Below are 22,075 nucleotides of genomic sequence, written 5' to 3' on the forward strand. Positions count from 1 at the left end.
GGTGGCTAGACTGGGGAAAAAATTCAAATGAATTGGTAAATCAGAGATAGACAGAATGGGATAATGCTTTTGGTGTCAGCAAGAAAATATACCTGAACAGGGGAAATGATACATTATGTATTCAATATTCATTAAAAGAATAATCAGAGAAATAAAAGACTCTGTCAAAATTGCAGAGCAGAACCATTGTACCATATGTTTAAAAAAAAAATTCAATGGGACCTTCTGCAATCATAACTTGAAAAATAGTAAATCAATCCAAATACAATTTCAGGGTATGAAAGTGTAACTTATTACTCACGTCTTGAAAAAAATAAATAAATAAAAAAACACCTAACTGATTTGCTTCAGTGGTCAAAGAGAAATGAGGATTTCTGCAGAGCATGTCAGGAATCCCTTCCCTCCAAGTTCTGTCCATTGTGTTTACACACTAAAATGCACTTCCAAGAGCATCCAAGTGCAAAACTTGGAAGAATCACATCCACAACATGCTTCACAACAATTCACATTTCTCTGTGACCACTTACACAAACTGAATGGGGTTTTTTTCTGCAAAATATAAGTAAGATGTTACATTTTTAGACCCTGAAATAGCATTCAGACAGCTTAATCATACTGAAAGTTCTCAATGCTAAAATCCAATTGTATTTTTTTTTTTTGGGGGGGGGGGAGGGACATACCAGACAGATTGCACAGGATGATTACCCTGTTCCCAGCAAGATTATTACAAACAAAACACACATATTAAAAAAAAAGAGAAATCCCTCGAAGATTCTACAGAGGATGCTGGAGGATACAACAATATCCACCACAAATCACAATATGACCTGGAATCTGCAATTCCAATCTTATCAGGTGATCTACGGTTGTTGTCCACCAACCTATATGAAGGGAAGGACTGACGACATCATGATATTGTGATTACACGGTGTAGCTGATGGGAGTTATCTGCTCTCGGAGATCCGTCACCTTTTCACCTTTAGGGATCATCCATTCAAGAACGATATATTTTCTCTTTCTTACACAGCCACTTCAAAATAGGAGCACCCTCAAATCTTATGCTTCTCATTTTAACCCGTATAATGGTTGGACGGAAATAGAGGGGAATTCTTCCTGTAGTTGAATGCCCTTTTGTAATACATACTAGAATTCAAGCAAACTAGACAGCATACTAAAAAACAGAGTTCAAAAAGTACCAAATGATGCACATAGTTCAAATTTCCTTTTTACACGATCTTTTGCAAGTACTTTCTACTACTTTTGTATACTTTCTTTCAACCCAAGCAATCTAAAAACAGGCTTTAGGGCAATATTCTATCTTCTGGAATAATTTTCCTATCCAAGCTTCTCTTGGGCTTATAAAGCTTAATTTTTTTGTGGAATAACAACAGGCAAACTCAAAAACAAAACAAACAAAAATCTAGTTCTTTCAGACTTGCATAAAAGAGTATTGATTTGTGGGGAAACAGGTCTAAGAAAGTTGTTAAAGCTGCTAAAGACCTCAATTAAATCTTATATCTATGAACAACAAGAAATAGAAATGGAGGGAAGCAGATGCAAGGCACAATCCCGGGATAAATCTTGTCAGACAAGGGGGAGAGGCTCATGGGATCATCTATGCAAATTAAGAGATGAGGGGGTGTAGACTCACCAGTGTCGTCCTCACTCTCATCCTTCTTGGCTGGTGGTGGGAGGACATCGAGCTGGAGTGCATCCTCTCCACCATTCTCCTCCTCCTCCTCGTCTGGCTGGAACAGGGGACTCTCTCCATTTTCTGCATCATCGGTAAAAGAAATTTAAAGTACAACGGTTGAATTCAGGACAATATTTCAAGGGGGCTTGCTGGCATCTTAACGTCAGTCACAATTTTCTCTTAAAGATTTGTTAAGACTGTTGAGTGGTCTTTTGCAGCTTCTGTTGTAGGTTTTTGGAAATACAGTCGGACACATTATATATCATTTGACAGCTCAGGTTCAAGGAAATTAAAGGAACCAATATCAGGCACTCAACATCTGGCAATTTCATCCAGTTTTTGTGGTTATGTACACTGTTAACCAATGAGCTTTGACATCAAAGTGGGCTAGCTATATATCTTAACTGATGTCTACTTGAAGAGCAATTCATCAGCAGTAAGACTTGCAAACATGGGGATGCAGCAATATTGTATGTCTCACAAGTAACTAGGGCGGTAATATATACCATATACCATATACCATAAACCATACACCATATGCACATGTATCATATACAATATACCATATACTATTTAGCAAAAACCAAATACCATATATCATATGTCAACAACTAAGTCAAATGCACATCCTTCCATTCTGCTCTGTCACCCACACTCCTTCATCCTCCCATATCCCTCCCCTTTTTATGTTTTCCTACCATTCATATATTTTCTTCCCTTACATTTATCTCCCTTGTCCAATGATATTTTCATTCATATCCACTTCAAGTATATCTTTCTCTCCAATCTCTTCCTTCCTACAATCCCAGTCTACCACCGTCTTTCAATATTTCTCTGCTCCCACTTCTCTCCCACTTCTCTCCCCCTTCTTCTTCTTCTCTCTCTACCGTATCTCTCTTTAATATTTATCTATCCATCTATCTATCTACCTCTATCTGTCTTTCTATCTTCTTATCTGCCCATATATTTCTATTTGTCTCTATCTTTCTGTATCTGCATATATTTTTTTCTCTATCTCTATCTATCTGTCCACTTGTCTATCCTTCTCTCTTAAACAGTATATATTCATTCTCTTCAAACAGATTTCTCCGCTTACACCACGAATGGCTTTCTATCACAATAAGTTAATTCCAGACTCTGGCGGTTCAAGCTACAAGCCTGATTCTGAGACGGTCGACTGCTAAAATAGCTGCGACGCCCCCCGGTGATTACGCACCCCACTCGGTGGATTAACCAGCCAAGACAGTTGTCATGGCGGTTGCCATGGGGACAATGAGATGCAAGATTCTAGCCAAGATGATTGATGCGTACAAAATCCACATTTTCCCTGAGGGGACACGCCATTTTAATGCCTCCTTCACTTTATATCATTCTTCTGATGAACAGAACTATAAATGTATACTAAGCTTAATTGTACTTAAATCAAATAATACACTAGTAAATAAATCTTTTTTTCACAGATTAAGGCTAATTTCTACGTGGGAATTTTAGAGTAATGATAAATGTTGAACTGAATATTCATAATTTCTCATAAAACAGTTCAATCAAATGATAATGGCATCAATTTGCCACTGCATCATTTGTATGTGTGTGATTGAAGTTAGGCAGGCTCTTCTCTATATCACTCTGTGAATTAAATCAAATATGAGGTCATTATTTACTGGAAAGGGGATCAACTTTCTACACGATAGGGGAGACAATTATAAAAACACCAAACCAACAAGCAAGCATCAAAGAGAACACTGTCCTGTAAAACCAGAAATGCATGTGCAAGTTTTTGTCTACACTATATGCAATGAATGTCAGTGGCAATTTGTGGTAATTTCGTCCCGCATAAAAGGCCATCAGCCCAATTTGTGAAAATTTCATGCCGTGAAAATATCTTACTTTATATCAGTATCCCATCAAGTAGTGATACTATTTATAAGTGTGGAAGAGCTGAAGTTCACATTTGGTGGCTAATGATCAGATGTAAAGGAGACAGGTTTGTGGATGAGAATAATACTGTGGTCAATTGACAGACTACGAATAATACCAGACAGACAGAGTGTCTAAACCTCAAGCCTCCACAAGATCACATCTCATCCTCCAACTAGTAATCTCTGTCTGTCTGTCTGTCTGCTTGTCTGTCTCTGTTTGCCTCTCTGTGTATGTCTGTCTCTTTCATCCTCTCTCTGTCTGTCTGTCCATCTGTCTATCTATCTATCTATCTATATACCTACCTACCTACCTATCTATCTATCTAAATTTACACATAATGTACACTGTATGAGCCAAATACTGTATACAGTGAACATTTTGTGCAGTTTTTATTTTCTTAGGAATTTCACAAGTTGCGTGCTACTTGCAAATTCAAGGGCATGCTAAAATATTGACTCTGATCCGAATGTTAAAGTGACATGCACGCATACATTTCTCTGCGCGATACTGTACCTCACTATGACAAATTTACCCACATGCAAAATTGTCAGGAAGTCCCAACTTGTGGAAAATGAAATGGCGTATACAGTATCATACTGAAAGGTGGTATGCACTGCAGCACAGACACATGCAGCAATGATGCAGGATGAGAATATGGCATCATGTTTGAGTGAAATATAAATATATCTATATACCATATATAAACACATTCCAAGCTATTCTGCTCATAGCCAGAAGGGGACAAAAAAAAGAAAAAAAGAAAAGAAAAAAGAAGCCAGATGGAAGTGAGGCTGGAGAGTGTCCGCAAGAATCAAGTTACTGATTGAATCGAAGCTTGGTTTAGCAGTGGGTGCCCTGTCTAAATATCACAGTGCAATGCATTGTATGCCCTCTGCTATAAAAAGACAGGATACTCCGTGGTGTCTCGACAAAAAAAAAAAAAAAATGTAGCTGCATTAATGCCACCTTCCTTCTCCCTAAAATTCCTTCTTTTTTTTTCTTTTTTTTTTTTTGCTCAAATGAAGTAATAATCTCTGAGATTCTCGGGAAAAGGAAGAAAAAAAGCAATAATTCCTTGGATTATTGCCACAAAATTGGTTTTCTTCATTTCTCTGACCTTGTATTATACATAATATCAGGATTAGTGACTAGTCTTTAAAGAAAAAAAAAAGGTAAAAGGTTTCCAAATGCAATTATTCTTAATCTAGCCAGAAACCCACTGAAGCATTTCTGTCCGGTGATCACACACCGCACAAAATCAGAACAAAGGCAAACAAGCAAATAACAACAACAAGGAGCGTATCGAGGTCCCCAATTGTGCACCTCATAATCTTACCAAGAGGGATAACATTTTAGAAGGCTGAATTGTGGCATACTACAATGTGTTTAAAGGAATGGCAGATAATTGTGTATGCCCCTGAAAAGTAGTAAACACTGCTGGACATAAGGACAGCAATGATGCAGAATGAGAATGTGGCCTCGTGTTTGAATAAGCTGACTGAAGCATATGAATAATCAGTCACCAATAGTCACTTCAAAGCATTTTTTATGTATGAAATAAGAATGAAAGCCAGTTGCAACCAAAAATATAAATCTCATCCGATTTCATAAGTGACATTTGATGTTTTCTGCCTTGGAAGTAACAAACAAACAAACAATCAAACAAACAAACAAACAAACAAACAATCAAACAAAAACAAAAAACAAGCAAACAAAGTAATTCAGTGTTTTATCGGCAAGAGAAAAAATGAAATTTCTACACAATAGTAAAAGAGAAATTAGCAAAATCTAACTTCTAAAAATAGCAGATGAACATCAAATTAATGAAAAAAAAAAAAGATGTATGAGGCTACAGAAGTCCTTTAAATATTAAAAGGGGAAACCAGCCCATGGTATAGCTGATTTCAATATACAGAGAAACAATCACACAAACAGAATACCGAAGGTTTCAGTCAGGAAAAATGAAAGGAAAGTACTATAAGTCTCACATGTTCTCTAAGAACAGATATATTGGTCACAGTCATATATGCAGCCAGATGACAAAGCACCACTGGTCTTCAATCTACCCATGACAGGAATCTCAAGTAAATATGATTTCTTTTTTTCTTATTACTGAGATGAAGCCAAGTTAAAACATTATATTCTGCATCCTAAGTTCTTCAAGGTTTGCAGAAATTTAGCAATATTGCTGAATTTGTGCAAGTGAAGATTACATATGTAGTTGCCGAAAGACTGATAGATAAAAAAATTAGTTCATAGTTCTCTTACGTAAAAACCAATACTTAACCCGTTGAGGACAGACTGATTTTGCTAAAGCACGCATTTCCCATAGACACCTACCAAAGTATACTCGGGACTCGCCCTCAATGGGTTAAGAGTTGTCAGGCAATAATATCACTTCCTTTGCACATACATTCCACTGTTATTGATACCACCGTGTCATGGAAAAGATGTTTAGGATTAAAAAAAAAAAATTGTAAAAATCCATCCTTTTGTCATTGCTCTCCAAATCAAATAAAACTTTCACTTATCAATGTGTTGTGACATTACTTCCTTTTTGAGCCAAGTTCCAGGGTAGAGAGTCCCTTTAAGCTCATTATTTGGAATCAGCACATTCCATGAAAACAGATTCTCCTTTAAGCTCATCATTTAGAATCAGCACATTCCATCAAAACAAATTCTCCTCTGATACAACTTTTCCTTCACATTTTTGAGGTTATAATCCACCTACTCATCCATAAATTGGAGGTTTTCTTTCCAAAGAACGGCATACAGAAGTGAACAAAAAGAAAAAAGCAGCCACCCACAGATACTCCAGATATCTGACGACCATATCTGATCTAACATCATTTATCAATGTGAATAATGCTCAGGACTGCTGCTTCAGTCCGTATTGTGGGAGTCGGGTTCCTGCGGGCGTTCCGTCTTCTTGGGTTGTTTACCGTGAGTGAGTGAGGTCATGCCAGCAATCTTAATGAGTAGCCTTACCAATTCTGAGGTAGTTGTAGGTCAATGCAAATGGCAATAGGGCAATTGTACTCGTGGCATCGCAAATACGTTATCAGATGTAACATGAAAAAAGAATGCGGATGCACACAAGTATTCCCTTTCTTTCCACAGAAGTTGTTTATTCCTTTTTCCTGGCTCTTTATGTCATTCATTTTTTATGAACATCCACTAAGTGCTCATATCACATCTTAATGCAAATGGCTTATTCAAAGGGACCAATAGATTCTAAACCTAAGATTTTAGGAGTGTATTTTCCATTTTCCTGCAAATGAAAGGTGCTTGTGTGCGGGTATGTATACACGTATGCATATATGTGTATGTACATGTATGTATGTAAGCATGAATGTATGTGGATGTATGTATGTAAATATATATGTGCATATGTATGTATGTATGTATGTTATGTAAGGGACCCATCACATTCTTCAATACATGTGTAATCACTCTGAAGAGGATAACGTATGGTAAGAAGGACTGCTGTATAGGAAACAGGGCTTTATTCATTCTCCTCCTAACTTACTCACTTATTTTAATGATTGGGTGGGGTTCTAGTCCACATTTCATGAGACAGCAGGCAAGATAGATTATATTGGCGATGAGAAAGGAACAGTAAAGGGAATGCAGTCGACGCCTGCAATCTTGCAAGGTGCTATACCTCAAGAAACGACAGCATTATTAATTTTGTTATAACTCTCAGCATCGATGGCTTGCTCTCTGAGGTTAGCCGGCATGAGTTTGAGGGGAAGGAAAAAGACAAGACAGAACAGATGACATGGCATGATGCCAGAGACGACAATATAGGATAGAGAGAACCGACAGCTTCCTACAACTGAAGTGGATGCCATAACACCAATACAGCACAAAGAAGTACAGGTGGGACTGACAAAGGATGGAGAAAGCTTGCCACACAACGCGCACATATCCCAAATTTTGTTTCTATTCACAATTACAGTGCGGGTCTCACATCCATTCCTGGAGAATACTGCAGTTGGATGTTGATTGCATTTGCCCGCTATTGTACGCGACGCTGAATGTATGTGCGTCATCACCGCTGTACGTTGCGTCAAAGTGTCTTGTCTTTTTTCTTCCGGAATCGTTATTGACAACCATTACTGGTGATGAATGGCTGTAGGTTCCACTAAAGTCTTTCAGGGTGTACTACAACCTGCAAGACCTCCTTGTGATATGCTCACACACACATACTGTATGCTTTTGCAGAGTGCAGTGTACGAGCATCATTCACGCAAGCACAGCATCCAAGCAGAGTTATTTGCATCAATACTGAGCAAGACGGAAACAGCACAGAAAAATGAAAGAAATCTTGTCGTGTAGGGCAAATTGGAAAAACAAAAATCAAAGAGGAATGCAGAGATCAGACATCTGTACATGAATGATTGAAAAAGGTGCAAAATGACTAGAGAATCCAACAGGGACAAAGAGAAACATCAACAGACAAAAGCTGCAGAACAGACAAAAAAAAACCACAACTCACTGACAGACAGCTGAAGACTGAACGTAGATATTCCCAATTTTATTGGTAACTCGTGTTTGACAAAAAGAACGCAGACTAAAATGTAATCCCTTTGCATTGGTATTGGATATTGGTGGTTACAACAGCATCAGCAAAGTTTAACCCGTTGAGGACGAGTCCCGAGTATACTCAGGCAGGTGTATATGGGAAATGCGTGTTGTAGCAAAACCAGTCCGTCCTCAACGGGTTAACAGTCTTTTGTCGACTCCATCAGTACCCTTTGCCCTCCCCTTCAAACTTCTCTGAATATGTTACAATGGAGGAGTCTTAGAACTTGGGCTACATCTAGCCAGATGGTGTGTAAAGAATCAGTGAGGGAGCCTCATGTAGCACTGGGCAAGAAAGTCACCATAGAGCATGTCTGTTTATAGCTGCACTGCCATAGAAATTAACATACAAATACAGTACAAAATTGACATACAATTGTACATTTTCATCTCTGCCACACATTTTCCTTGTGGATACACACATGCATTACAGCTATCTACAGAATTCATCCCAATATCTGTTTCATCAGGTTACAGGCAGAAAGGCAGAGACCAGGGTCCCGTTGCTAGAAACTTTGCGTTTAAACGCAACTTGCAACTGATTGTCACTGGCCAATCAAAATCATTATTGCATGCATGTCTTCTTAATAGGGCAGACCCTGAGCCAATCAGAATGGTTGTTTCAAAATTAGCAATTATTTGCAATTGATTGCAACTTTCTTGCAACGGGGCCCTGGTGACGGTAATGCCCTTCTGGCTCGAAACACACAGAGCAATTGATAATACAGTATACAACCAAAACCAGGAGTTACAGTTTGTAGTATGCGCAAACATACATACACACACACACACACACACACACATACATACACACACACAATGGATAAATGACTGAAGTTATTGTCAGTTTCCATTGTATCTTCTTAACCTTCTTTAGCGCCAGGGACTTTACATGATAACAGTGTTCAATTATATGGGTGTCTCTGTGGCAATCAGCACTCAGCTCACACAAAGGGTTAAGGATTGACTCACATTCTTGTCAGAGTTGTCAAGTCTGTCCTGATTGACGTAGGTTCCCCGCATTTGCACACCTTTTTCATTTATACTGCAGGTTGAACTTCAAACCCATACCTGTCAGGATATGTATGCACTAACAGCTTTTCGCCGTTATCGCTGGCATTTGCACAGTTGGCATCCAAAGGTCACGAAAGCGCTAATACCGGTTGAGTGGTACTTTCACATCTACTTGAGATGCCAGACTCTGATGAGCGACTTGGGTCCATTTCCCGTTCGAGAGGCTCGCAGGTCGACTGCCCGTCACTTCGTTTTCTTTTGGAAATGATTTTGGGATTATTACGTCATCATCTGGGTCAAATATAATTTTGCTTTTTTTTTTCTCTCCAACTTTACATTTTTACTTGAAGATAGCATACACCTCTGTAACCATTACAAATAAATTGTAATTGAACTACTAGTACTCCCTCCCAGATATAGCAGAAAGCTCTGTTTAGCATGGATGCATGGTTTATCTGTATTTTGTATCAAAACAGTGCACTGACTATCAGCACTGATCTTGAAATATAGCTACTGTAAAAGTGAAAATTTTTGCAGTGTTGAAATTTCCATGCATTTTGCGCAACCAGAAACTAGCACAAAAATAAAAGCATGCGAATATTTTTGTTTACAATAAGTTCCAGTAATAACACTGTTGATGTCTTGATTCTGCAAAATTGAAAACACGCAAAACTCCTCTAACCTGGCCAAGCTCGAAAAATTAGTTGTGCGAAAATATTCACTTTTTACTGTATCATGTCTCTATAAAGTTGGCATAGAAACCATCATAACTCCTCACAGGAATGAAGAGGAAGTTCTTTCAATAAATGTTCACAGCTCTGAACTTTTTGAAAATGATGTTGGAAGACAAACAGGAGTCTGCAAAGCATTATCTTTATTCCACAGTCAAATGCATGAGACAGAAAAGAAAATATAAACAATGTCAGCGTACAGGTGAGGTTAAGAGAAGAATATGACAGTATCACTAAGGCTAAAAGCTAACCTGTTGAAGATGGACAGATTTTCCTATAACAGGCATTTTCCACTTACCCAAGCCTGACAATACTTGAGACTTGTCTTTAGCAGGTTAGTAAGATGGCAACCCTGTAATAGCACCCATGTCTGTTTGTTTGTCCGTTTATTTTTCATGTGTAATCTAAAACAATGTAGTGGCACCCATGTTTGTTTCTTTGTCTGTTTGTTTTATATTTTTCAAATCTGACTGAAAATGACAAGGGGCAGTAATGACTGACAGTAACACTGACTGTCGTGTTTGCTATTTTACATTTAACACAGTGTGTAGCACATCTAAAATCATAAAATTCAATGTCACTTGCCTTGATTACAAATAGTGTACATTTACATCAGCACCTATTCTGAAGATACAACAGATTTCTTGAAGCATAATGCCTTCTTTATTCTTTAACAAAATTGTCCAAGGGCTTTAAAAGGGGTTGCATTATCATCACAGCTGACGTGGGATGTGTTAAAATCAGACAGGTTTGCAACAAGACATTTGCCATTTCAGTTTCCTGCAGGATAAGGTCACAGTGGCAATTTATTTCAAAACCACTTTATACTTGCCTTTAAAGTCAAGATTTTAATCACCCTCCTCTGCTCTCCAGATTATATTTACACTTTCTTTTCTTCTCCTTTTTTCTTTGCATTTTATGATGTGAAAGCGCTTTATCCTTAGTCCTTATAAGGGCACAGACTTAATAAAGATGGGTAAGTGGGGAAGAGCAAGGGAGAAAAAGAAAGAAAAGTGATGTTGGTACTGTAATTCTAGCCCTTTGTAACGCCATGGATCGGGTTACCAACACTCCGGAAAGCCCGCGGCAGTGGAGGACATAAGAACTGCCGCATCTTTGAGGGCTCGGAAGGGGAAAAGGGATCAAGAGAGGGGCGAGGGGGAGGGTGAACGATGGGCATGGGGGTGATACGGATGTTTTCGGAAGCCTTTGGGAATGGCTGATGGCTGCCTGCACAGATGTATTCACCCTGTTTCTACAGTATGTCCGAGAATATCACCTCCATGAATAACACCCTCTTAAGAGCAAGACAATGTTTTTGCTCAGTCCCACACATTGTTTTTGGTGTTCCTTCATTTCATCAGTCAGTTCGCCCCTTACGGGGGAAAATGACTAAAGATGATGACATGTCACCACACTGTGATGGCTGTCAGTGGATTACTGTGGAATATTAAAGGTAATACTATCTTCATTCTACCCCCACGTACTTCACGCAGTGATGTGATAACGGTTTGCTCAAGTACGTGAATTAAAAATATCGGTTGCTACCACCATGCTTCATGCTAGATGATGACATAACACATGATGAAACTTACAACCTGTCTCTGCTGTTATAGTGAAGAGTCACTCCCACTCAAGTTTCTACAATAAAACTCTGTCACAAACGTTGACTACCCAGCTCCTCCACACCTCAATTCTTTACTGTGCTACGCAACAACCCAGAGATTTACACAAACAGGAACAGTGTTTTGACCTGTTGTTATCAACATATTTAACTTGGCAGCATGGCTATCATTACTGTGCACATGAAAACAGTGAAGGCATGATAGATATTGCGACTGGCTCGCATCCACCAAAATATGTGACCCGCGACAACGGTATCAGGCAAAAGTCGCAAGAGCAAATTCCCTCCTAGGAGGGGTACAAATATTTTGACCATTATTTTTGTCGATTTAGGTTTTTTGCAGAAATCGAATCTTTGATATGTTTTCTACATCTACACTTAATTTCATAGCATAAGACTAATTTTTTACTATCGAAAATGGAATTTTAAGCACCCTATGTTGGATCGCACTCGTCAGTTTCGAGCTTCTTTCGAACGCCGCGCCAATATCCCCAGTGTTGCTACGGCGCATGGTCTCGCATGCGATTGGCTGGTGCGTCGCGTACATTTACATAATTCGGCTTTCGGAGACACTAGTTGCAGCGTGTGGGGAATGCTTTGTCCACGCGTGCACGATTGCATGCTGCATTGTTCTTGCTATAGTGGTTTATACGCTCGCTCTGTAGTGCGTGCTCTTCGTTTGGCTTTCTGTCCAAACTATTCTACCGCAATGTTCGACAACGGAAGTGAAACAAAAATCGTGTAGCATGACATAATCGTGTGAAAAGAAAACTAAATATTCTCAAATTTGTCTACTTGTACATGTAGTAAAGATTATGACGGCAGACTGACTCAATGGAAGGCAGATAAGAGGAAAGGAGCGGTAACATGTGACCAGTTATATTCAAATACTACACGTCAAAATCGCACCAAACTAACGAGTCGTGTTTGTTTTTTGTTTTGTTTTTTATTTAAGCATGACCCTTGCCAGCACTAGCAGTTCTGCTTTCAAAAGGATCGCCAATGATAAAGACAAACCAACCATAATGAAAACGCAATTTGTAAATGTGTAGATTCGCCACCGCTCCTGTAACAGTCAAGGCGTGCGGATGCCATTGCGTAATACGTGCACCATACACGTCCGTACACCATACGTGCAATTATCGTATTCGCCATCTTGAAAGACGTTCTGGTAAACAAACCCGAGCGAAACGCATTGTTTTTCGGCTCCATACGCTGAGCTCCGAGGAAGGTGCCCGGGAAATTTGACTCTCTCAGTGAGCCAATCAGAAGGCGATGTGGTTGCTAGAGGCGGGGCTTAACATCGATTGGCACCATCGTACGGATGGGTGATTCTCCCCTCGCATCGCCGCTCGGACATTGTCTTTGAGAAAGAGGTGAATCTTCAAAGCCTGTTTTCTCGCAATTTTGTCAGGCTAACAACTTAAAAAGTGCATTTTATTTCTCTTTCTATGCCCACTTATGGTGCCGAAGAATACAAGTATTTTATATCAATGCAAAGCTTAGGAAATGGGCAATGTGATTCAGTGAAAAAATGAATTTTCAAAATTCCCGACTTTTGCCTGAAACCGTTGTCGCTGGTCACATATAGTTCTGCTGCAGTGGAATTCCATCTGTCACAAGAACTCACATACATGTACATCTTAATCATACAGCCTGCTGAAACTAATTGTAATATTTTTACTGATATTCTCTTTTCTTCTTCTTTATTGAGGGGGGAGGAGGTGTTAAAACTCCCAGTACATTTTATTTTCTATTTTTTGCTGTTGTTGAAATACACTGTAGTATAGTAAATGCTTGGATCAGGGCACTTAAGATATTATTACAAAAAGACTATTCCTTTCCTCCACAATGCCTTAACCTATTTTTAAAATCAATGTGTGGGAGGGAGGACTACTGGAGTGTCTGCCATAGTGGCAGGAAAAAAAAAGAAGAATGTCTGATGGCCTCCTCTTCTTTTGACCCACTTTGAGAGTCAACAATCTCTGATCCTCTGGGAATCCAACCCATTTCTTCCCCTCACACATTTTCCCCCAGACACAAATCTAAAAACCAACCAACCTACATAAGCCCCTTCCTCCCACACTCTCCTAAAAACAAGGCATGATGAGAACTGCTAGGAGTAAGCTTCTCTACTCCTCCCAAGCACACAGACTTTGTTTTGCTTTCTTTTATTTCGTCTTAAACTGACGCAAGAATGACATTCTCGTCCCGTTCACTCGCGAGCGGATTCCCCATAAAGTCAAGGTAACAGCCAATTTTTCATGCTGCTTTTCATAAGTGCCTGACAGGTGCAGGAAATGTAACCCCGAATGCCTCATACAGAGAGCATAGACTCTTTGAAGGAAGAATCCCGCTTTGCTGCACAAACCATCCGGGGAGCTCGCAAAGAGATATTATCTCAAAGCAGACAAAATTGCCCCGTCCTCCCCAGAAAATTATCTTTCAGCATTCACTTTACATCACCAATAGAGGAAAGGGAGAAATGGTTATCATTGCACGCCGGTTTTTTCTTACAGTTATATCTGTTTTAACCCGTTCTGCAAATCACTGTTGCACTGTATTGATGCAATCTCCTCCCATCCAGTCCAAGGAGTTATGACAAATCATTTAACCATTTCCCTACCAGACACTTAAGTCCCAACCTAGACGCTCTGTAGAATCCACACGGTTCCTACCAGTAATTAGTATCTCTGAGCCCAAACCAGGGGTGCCTGGACTACTAAGTATGAAATGGTACATATTATGAGCATATCACTTTTTATTGCAAGTGACTTCTCTGCCATGTGCTATGTATACAACAGAAAAAAAGTGACTGAAAAATTGTAATAAAGGTATAAGCAAGAATAATAACAATGATTACATTTGATCATAAGATCAGCCTTTCCTCTATGAGAACCTTCAAGGTATTTGAGGCTGTCAGAAAAAAAAATGGGAGAAAGAAAAAGGTCAAGAGCTGCATTCTCACTCTCAATGGTATAAAAATGTCATGGCTTGATTTAGAATCAGCAGCTAAAATATCATCAAATAAAGTTTCGCAGATTTTTGTTTGCCAGAAGAGGCTTGCAAAACCTAGCTGCTGCCTGTTTGCTTTGATGAGCTAATTTCTGTTCGGGATCCCCTTCATCCTCATACCACCCCACCCTCATCCCATCCCCACCCACCCACAATTATACATCAGCATCATAAAGCAGTGTTTGCTATTCTCAAGGGGAAAGCTCTCAAACAGCAGCATGAGGGGAGTGGTTACATCCATAAACTTGACAAACTGCACTACTAAGCTCCCCCCCCCCCCCCAAAAAAAAAAAAAAAAAAAAAAAAAACTGATAGTGCACATATGAACAAATGAGAAGAACATTTGGTTCAACAACAAAATGTAGGTCAGTCAATATTGAGGCATGTAAAACACAACCAGCCAACCAAACATATAAAAGCTAGGGGCCAAAAATAATGCAGTGAAAAGGTTGAAAGAGGGCTGTCACTAAAATGTGCCCATTCGTTCCTCTCACATATAGCTTGCATTTTATGTGGTGATTAACTAGCAATCAGTGAATTTGTGTGTAAATTCAAAGTTTCTGTCACTTATTTTGTGTGCAAAAGTCATGCCTTTTGACAATAATGTAGTTCCTGGTCATTTGAAAGAGAAGCAATAACAGATATGTTATACAATTCACATCAAAACAAAGCTTGGCATTTTCTCTACAACTTTGCTCACTACGTGTCCAGCTAAACAGAAACCTATAAAAGTTACATGGATTTGAAAATACAGAATGTTTTCCCAAAGCATGACAACATTGGTGTCTCCAAATAATGTGGCAGACAGGAGGTTTCCACCATGGCACATATTAAAGAGTTAACACCCACTCCCTGCTGTTACCCACGGAATGCTGCAGCTCCCCTGCCAAGGGTGCTGTTTCCATCATAGTCGTAATTGCATAGCCTGTTTAAAGAGGCAAAAATTTGTGATTTTTTTTCCTTTTTTTTAGTGCTATACCACGGCAATTTCTCAATGCAGTGTTAACGAAAAAAGGGCAGAGATCATAAATTCTGACATTACAATATTTATTTCCAGTCGATATGGGCCTAACAGTATCTACTGTTGTCAATAAAATGATCCATGATGCATGAAACTTGATACCGATCTACTTAGAAACTCCCTCCCCCTTCTAAAAATTTAATAAGGTTACAGAAGCAAACAGATATTAACCCGTTGAGGACAAGTCCCGAGAAAACTCGAGCAAGTGTCTATGGGAAATGCGCGTATAGCAAAATCAGCCCATCCTCAACGGGTTAAAAGAGGATGCAAGATACTGTAGCAACTTGAGGGCATTCCCAGTTTGCCAAAGTAACATCATCAGCAGAATAAAAGTTATGCCATTCAAGAAAAACAAGTAAAAATTACAAACAGAAATGTTAATGAATTCCTCTCGTCCACTGGCAATTTAACTGTATTTTATATATACCACACTGGAATAAATTTTGTGAGTTATGCAAGTGTTGTGAGGCAATGCCACAATTCTGTTCTTGGGTTCTAGTTTTTCTTTATTTCATAGCCAGATGTGAACCTAACAGCGTGACAACCTCTTTAGCATAATTATAAATTCTTTCATCTCAACACTTGACTTGATCTTGTGAATCCTTTCTGCCCCACCCCTTTTACTCTCCCTCTCCTATTCCTTCTCTCCCCTTCTTTTTTTTGCTCTCTTACATGTATATATTCCTCTATCTCTCCCACCTCATCTTCTCTTCAATCCTACTCTATCTAACTCTCCCACTCTTTTTTCTCTCTATCTACCTCTCTCACTCTTTCCTCCTTATCTATCCATTTTCTCTCTTTATCTACCTCTCACTGTTTTTTTTCCTTATTTTTCTTCTCTTTTTATTTAACACTCTCTCCATTTTTTTCTTTATCTACCTATCTCTTTTTTCCCTGTCTATCTCTTCTCTCTTTATATATTTCTCTGCTTTTTTATGTCTCCTCTTTCTTTATCTAGCTATCTCTGTTTTCTCCCTATTCATATCTCTTCTCTCTTTATCTATCTTTCTTTTTCATCTTTATCTAGGACTATCTCTCCCTCTCTCTTCCACTTTCTCTGTCTTCTCTCCCTCCTCTCTTTCTCTCTCAATTTTTCTACATATATCTTTCTCTTTATATATATATATATATATATATATCACTGTTTATCTGTACATCTACCTACATCTCTCTCTATTCACTTCACTGCTCTTTAGCAGTGACTTCATTAATTTCTCCACCATACCTTGCCTGTTTTTGCAGCCTCACTCATTCCAACTCCATTTTTTTTTTTTTTATAATCTACTCATCGTGTCATTCCGCTCCACTGAAAATTACCTCCATTAAGTCTTCCTGTGTGCACAGTCCTCCTACCGGCAGCGAGGGCCATTAGGGGTCATTGTAAATCATTAAACCCCATTGCAAGCACAACACCTCCTGAAGAAACCTCTGATTTACTTTTTCCGACTTTCCTCTTTGAAGCACTGCCGTAACACTCAGCGCTGAAAACCGGTCCATTCAATTTGTTCAATTCTTCTTTTGATTAAATGCTTTTAATGTGGAAGGAAGGACGAGGCCTGGACGAATCAATCATTTCATATGATGCGGTCCCTTCTTCTCTTTGGAGCTCAGTGTCCACGGTATCCTCATCTGGCGTTCCAGCGAAAAATTTGCAAAAGTGTACACACGGCTCTGACCAAAGCTCTCCAAACATTTCCTCCCATAGCACTCGGCCTTAATGGGTGCTAAGAGCTGGGACCTACAGTATCATTCCAATTGCTGCCAATAATCACAATTCACATTGGGATCACGAATAAGAAATTGAAATGAATCGTCTGTGTGTGCACGTGTGTGCATATATGTTGTGTGTATGAGTGTGTATGAGTGTGTATGAGCATATGTTCATGTGACAGAGTGTATGGTGTAGGGTGGGTGTGTATGTATGTATGTATATGACCATGTGTGTGTGTGTATGTATGTATGTATATGTTTGTGTGTGTGTGTATGTATGTACAGGACATGTATATGTTTATCGTGGGTGTGTCTGTGCATGTTTATATGTATGCGCATCTATATAGTTTAAGGAGTGCCTTTACAATACCTAAGTAGAAGAAGAAACAAGGATAGATAACGCCAGGACAAAGGGATGGCACAGTAGACTCAAACGGTCAGTGACCTACTTCGGCGGAGTCCCTGGCCACTGCTAATTTTCCTTCCAGGGACCTACAAAATTGCAATATCCCCTCCCCTACACCCCCCCCCCCCTCCAGTTCATCCCACATACACATACAGACAAACACACACACATACATACACCATAACATATATGAAATAGAATAGGCATTCATATGTATATGTTTGTGTGTGTGTGTGTATGTATGTACAGGACATGTATATGTTTATCGTGGGTGTGTCTGTGCATGTTTATATGTATGCGCATCTATATAGTTTAAGGAGTGCCTTTACAATACCTAAGTAGAAGAAGAAACAAGGATAGAAAACGCCAGGACAAAGGGATGGCACAGTAGACTCAAACGGTCAGTGACCTACTTCGGCGGAGTCCCTGGCCACTGCTAATTTTCCTTCCAGGGACCTACGAAATTGCAATATCCCCTCCCCTACGCCCCCTTCCATTTCATCCCACGTGCACATACAAACACACACAAATACATACATACATACATACATACATACACCATAACATAATTATATGGAATATAATAGGCATACACGCACACTCACAGAATATGATGCACAAACATGCACACACACACACACACACACACACAAGCTTCAATGTCCTCGTTGATTTGTTAATTCCCATCAATTGATTAATGACCTCATTAATCACTCCCCAAGTAGGCCTAAGGATTGTCCCTCCTCCTATTTCCATTTCTTGGTAAAACTTTACGATGATTACACTACAGTCGGAGTCCACTTCTTTTGTCGTGAGTTCAATAACCTTGCTACAGCCACTATTCACACATGGGAGTTATCGGTTTTTGCATCGCGATGCAAAAATCGATTTTATTTTTCACCGTTCAAACTTGGCAGAAAAAAAAAAAATCACTTGGCTGCAGAGAAAGTACTTTGAATCTCGGGACCGTGAATGCCTAAACTGTATTATCAGATATTGACCCCCGGCACCCGAGTGTACAGAGCTACATTATGTGGCGAGTTGCATTATGACATTGCAAAAACATTGAGGATTTCTTTGCATACCATTCACACAAGCAGCACAGTGCAAATCACCATGAGAGTTTCCTAAGCAAAATCAAGCTCGACCGATTTTTGCATGGCGATGCATATTGCAAGAGTTAACTTTTTTTAGGAGGGGGAGTTAGTGTATCTGCACACAATTTGCATTGTGTTGAAATCATTTACTATCAAGCATTCTTAATTTCAGGTTTGTTTGAACAGGTACCTTAATAGAAACCAAAGTGCCAAAAGTTGAATTTCAATCACAATATGAAAAAAAAAAATGAAGATATAAAATCTTGTAGCAGTGTTCTGTGTAACACAGAATCATATCAAGTTTGCAAAAGACTGAAGAGCAGACAGACTAATTACCATACACTTCAGCAGAATAAGGTAATGATACTGAGATCAGCATCAAATTACCTGATCACTCATACTTACAAAACATTAACCCGTTGAGGAGCAGTCCTGAATATACTCAGGCAGCAATAATTTTCACACAACAATAGATACATAATGTACTCTTAAATGAATCCCACGAGGATTGGAACAATCATCCCCCAGCATTCCCACTGATTCCCAGTGATCAGCTACTAGCTATCCCCTTTAAGGCTTGCAGGGGGAGTTTGTTACATGCACCTCACTAAACAGTGATAATCACAGAGGCTTCTATTTCTCTAATTACTTCATCGAGATCATAAATTTCTCAGGAAGTCTCCTGCAGAATAGGGGAGACTTGGCAGCTCTGATATCAGGACAGTGAGAGAAACTACAAGCGTGAGAACAATATACATCCGTCTTCATGACCGCTTCCTTCCACTTAACTAGATTAGATTTGTCTCCTCTCCTTTCCATTACCGTATTTCCTTTCTTTCCTTCTGATATCTTTTTACCTTGACACCCTCTCTCTCCCTCTCAGTTAATTCCATCCCCCCCCCTTCCCCCACGGGATCACCCTCTTGAGGAAATGCGATACAGCACACTGAGGATAAATGTGTCTCGCATCACAAACATTTGGAGTTTTCTGTGGTAAACACAACCGGTGGAATCTGAACACGCACAGGATGTGCTATTGTGCCATCAACGCGCTTCAGTTGCACATTAGCGTGATTAGCCTTGTATCCGGATATCGTTAGCACTTCTGCATGCAACCACGCACCGAGCTCCAAACTTGCTGAACAAGTTTTGGGACACTTTTTCTTGTTTTGCTCACCCTATCCCCTCTAATTCTTCGGCTGCAGCCCGGCTCGCTAGAGACAAAAACAATAGGAAGACCAAAATTAATCTAATGCTATCTGTCTCTTGTCTCTCCCCTCTCTAGCTGCTTATTTTCTCTCCCCATCTCTCTATTTCCTCTGTTGATCTTACCTTTGTAATCCCTTTCTCATTTACATCTTATGTACGTAGCAATCTGCTAATAACCCAGAAGTCCTTTATCCTGGAAGATATATCTCTCTTAAAGGCATACATAATTTACCATTTGCTGATGAAACAAAACCCAGGATTAGTGCTTTAAAATAGTTCTAAAATGTGAGTTAGGGATAGAAAGAACCAATGCAGAAATTTGAACCAGTATAATCGATGTTACGTATTGTTAAATATACAAAATGTTAACAATAGTAACAATAAAAATGTTTCCAGACTAAACCGTCTACAGTTGTGGTTTAATGAGAAAAAACAGTTATATCTCCTTATTATGTTAGACTATATTGCAAAAAAATTTATGCGGTAGGATGTTTTGTAATACAACTGTCCTACAGATATATCATGCATCAAAAATGATATCTTGAACATTTTTTTAAATCACTGCTCCCAAAGGTAAACAGGACCTTTAAATACCCTCATGCTATCTACCTCTTGTCCTCTTGCCTTTCCACCTGTTTCTCTTTCTCTTTCGTCCCCCCCCCCATCTCTCACTTTCTCCATCTATCTATCTTACCTTTATGAAACTCTCTTCCCGTCCATTTTATGTACTTAGTGTCTTGCTAATAAACCAGACGCTTTTTATCTTTGTAGATATATCTCTCTTAAACTAGTCAAATACTATCTGTCTCTTGCTTCTCTGTCTGTTTTGTGAGGGTTTTTTTCTCTCTCTCTCTTTTTCCTTATCTCTTCCTCTCTTTATCTCTCTCTATATATCTCTCTATCTCCATCTCTCTCACGTCTCTCGATCTTTCTCCGCCAAGTTGCTTGAGGGCTGTACGAATGTTTGCTTGTTGGTGTTTCCCAACCATTGAATGTGCAGGAATGCACACATCGCGCCGACGAGGCCTCGGCCACGACGAGTTTACCCAGTGGCCTTGACTCTCTCTCAATATAGCCCCGTTGCCATGGCGATTTGACAGTCCAGAGGAGCTGACGTGCACTCGCCGTCTTCAAGCGCAACCGCCTCGACGATCAGATAACCCCCTCGATATTCGGAAAACGCCTCCGAGGGGGGGAGAAAATTATTCAGCTGAGAAGACCTGTGCTCCAATCTCGTTCAAGATGCCGTACGTGTTGCGCCGCTTTCCTTTTGCGACGCGTGATAAGATCTTCAATGCCTGATTTTGCAACGATATGCCTCTGAAACAATTCCTCTTCACTTAGGTCTAATTTGTGGCACTACGCTAGAATCTATATTACAGTGCTGAGACAATCCAGCATTGATTGAAGCTCGGCGCCGTTTCATAAACTCAAAATGTAGTAACAGAACTCACTGTCGTAACAGAACTCAATGTGATGTCTACGGTCAAGCTTTCAGGTTATATCATATCGTTTTCTGATGATCTAATTTATTTCCACATCACCTCTAACACACATCTTGAGTTTCTATCATTATTCTTATTGCTTTCATTGCTCTACAAGATATCACAGACAGAATAAAATGCATTATTACACTAAAAAGGGGTTCTCTTTTGTGATTTAAAACCAGATTTGCAGAAACTAGACACCATTTGCAGAATGCACAGTTCCATGTACTTGGCATGATTACAAAGTCCAGCAAAATGAGGACAAAACAAAGCAAAAAAAAGCCCCCCCAAAAGCACCACATCACCCTAGCAATTGCAAAAGAGAGGCTTTTTGAAAGTTCAGATGGATGGCAGGTTACACAATATGGAAATGAGACAACAGCGTCTTACCATGGCAAAACAGTCACCAACCCTATCAGCCAAATAAGTAGACAACTTTGACTGTGCTTTGTTACAGATGTAGAAGTCAGCCAAGAAGGCAAAATCAAATGTAAAACACACACACACACACACACACACACACACACACACACACATACATGCATGCATGTAAATCACAGG

The 22,075-nt window shown here is 39.4% G+C and overlaps 1 protein-coding gene across 1 annotated transcript in view; it reads right to left on the bottom strand.

Annotated features, from left to right (window-relative positions):
• Nucleotides 1-22,075, bottom strand: part of LOC140243859 (uncharacterized) — a 342,981-nt gene that overhangs the window by 223,645 nt on the left and 97,261 nt on the right. The window contains exon 8 of the mRNA XM_072323532.1: nt 1,652-1,774. Within this exon, the coding sequence (XP_072179633.1) occupies nt 1,652-1,774 (123 nt within the window). The remainder of the gene's footprint in view (nt 1-1,651; nt 1,775-22,075) is intronic.

The sequence above is a fragment of the Diadema setosum genome, chromosome 20 (assembly GCF_964275005.1).
Source record: "Diadema setosum chromosome 20, eeDiaSeto1, whole genome shotgun sequence".
Lineage (NCBI taxonomy): Eukaryota > Metazoa > Echinodermata > Echinoidea > Diadematoida > Diadematidae > Diadema > Diadema setosum.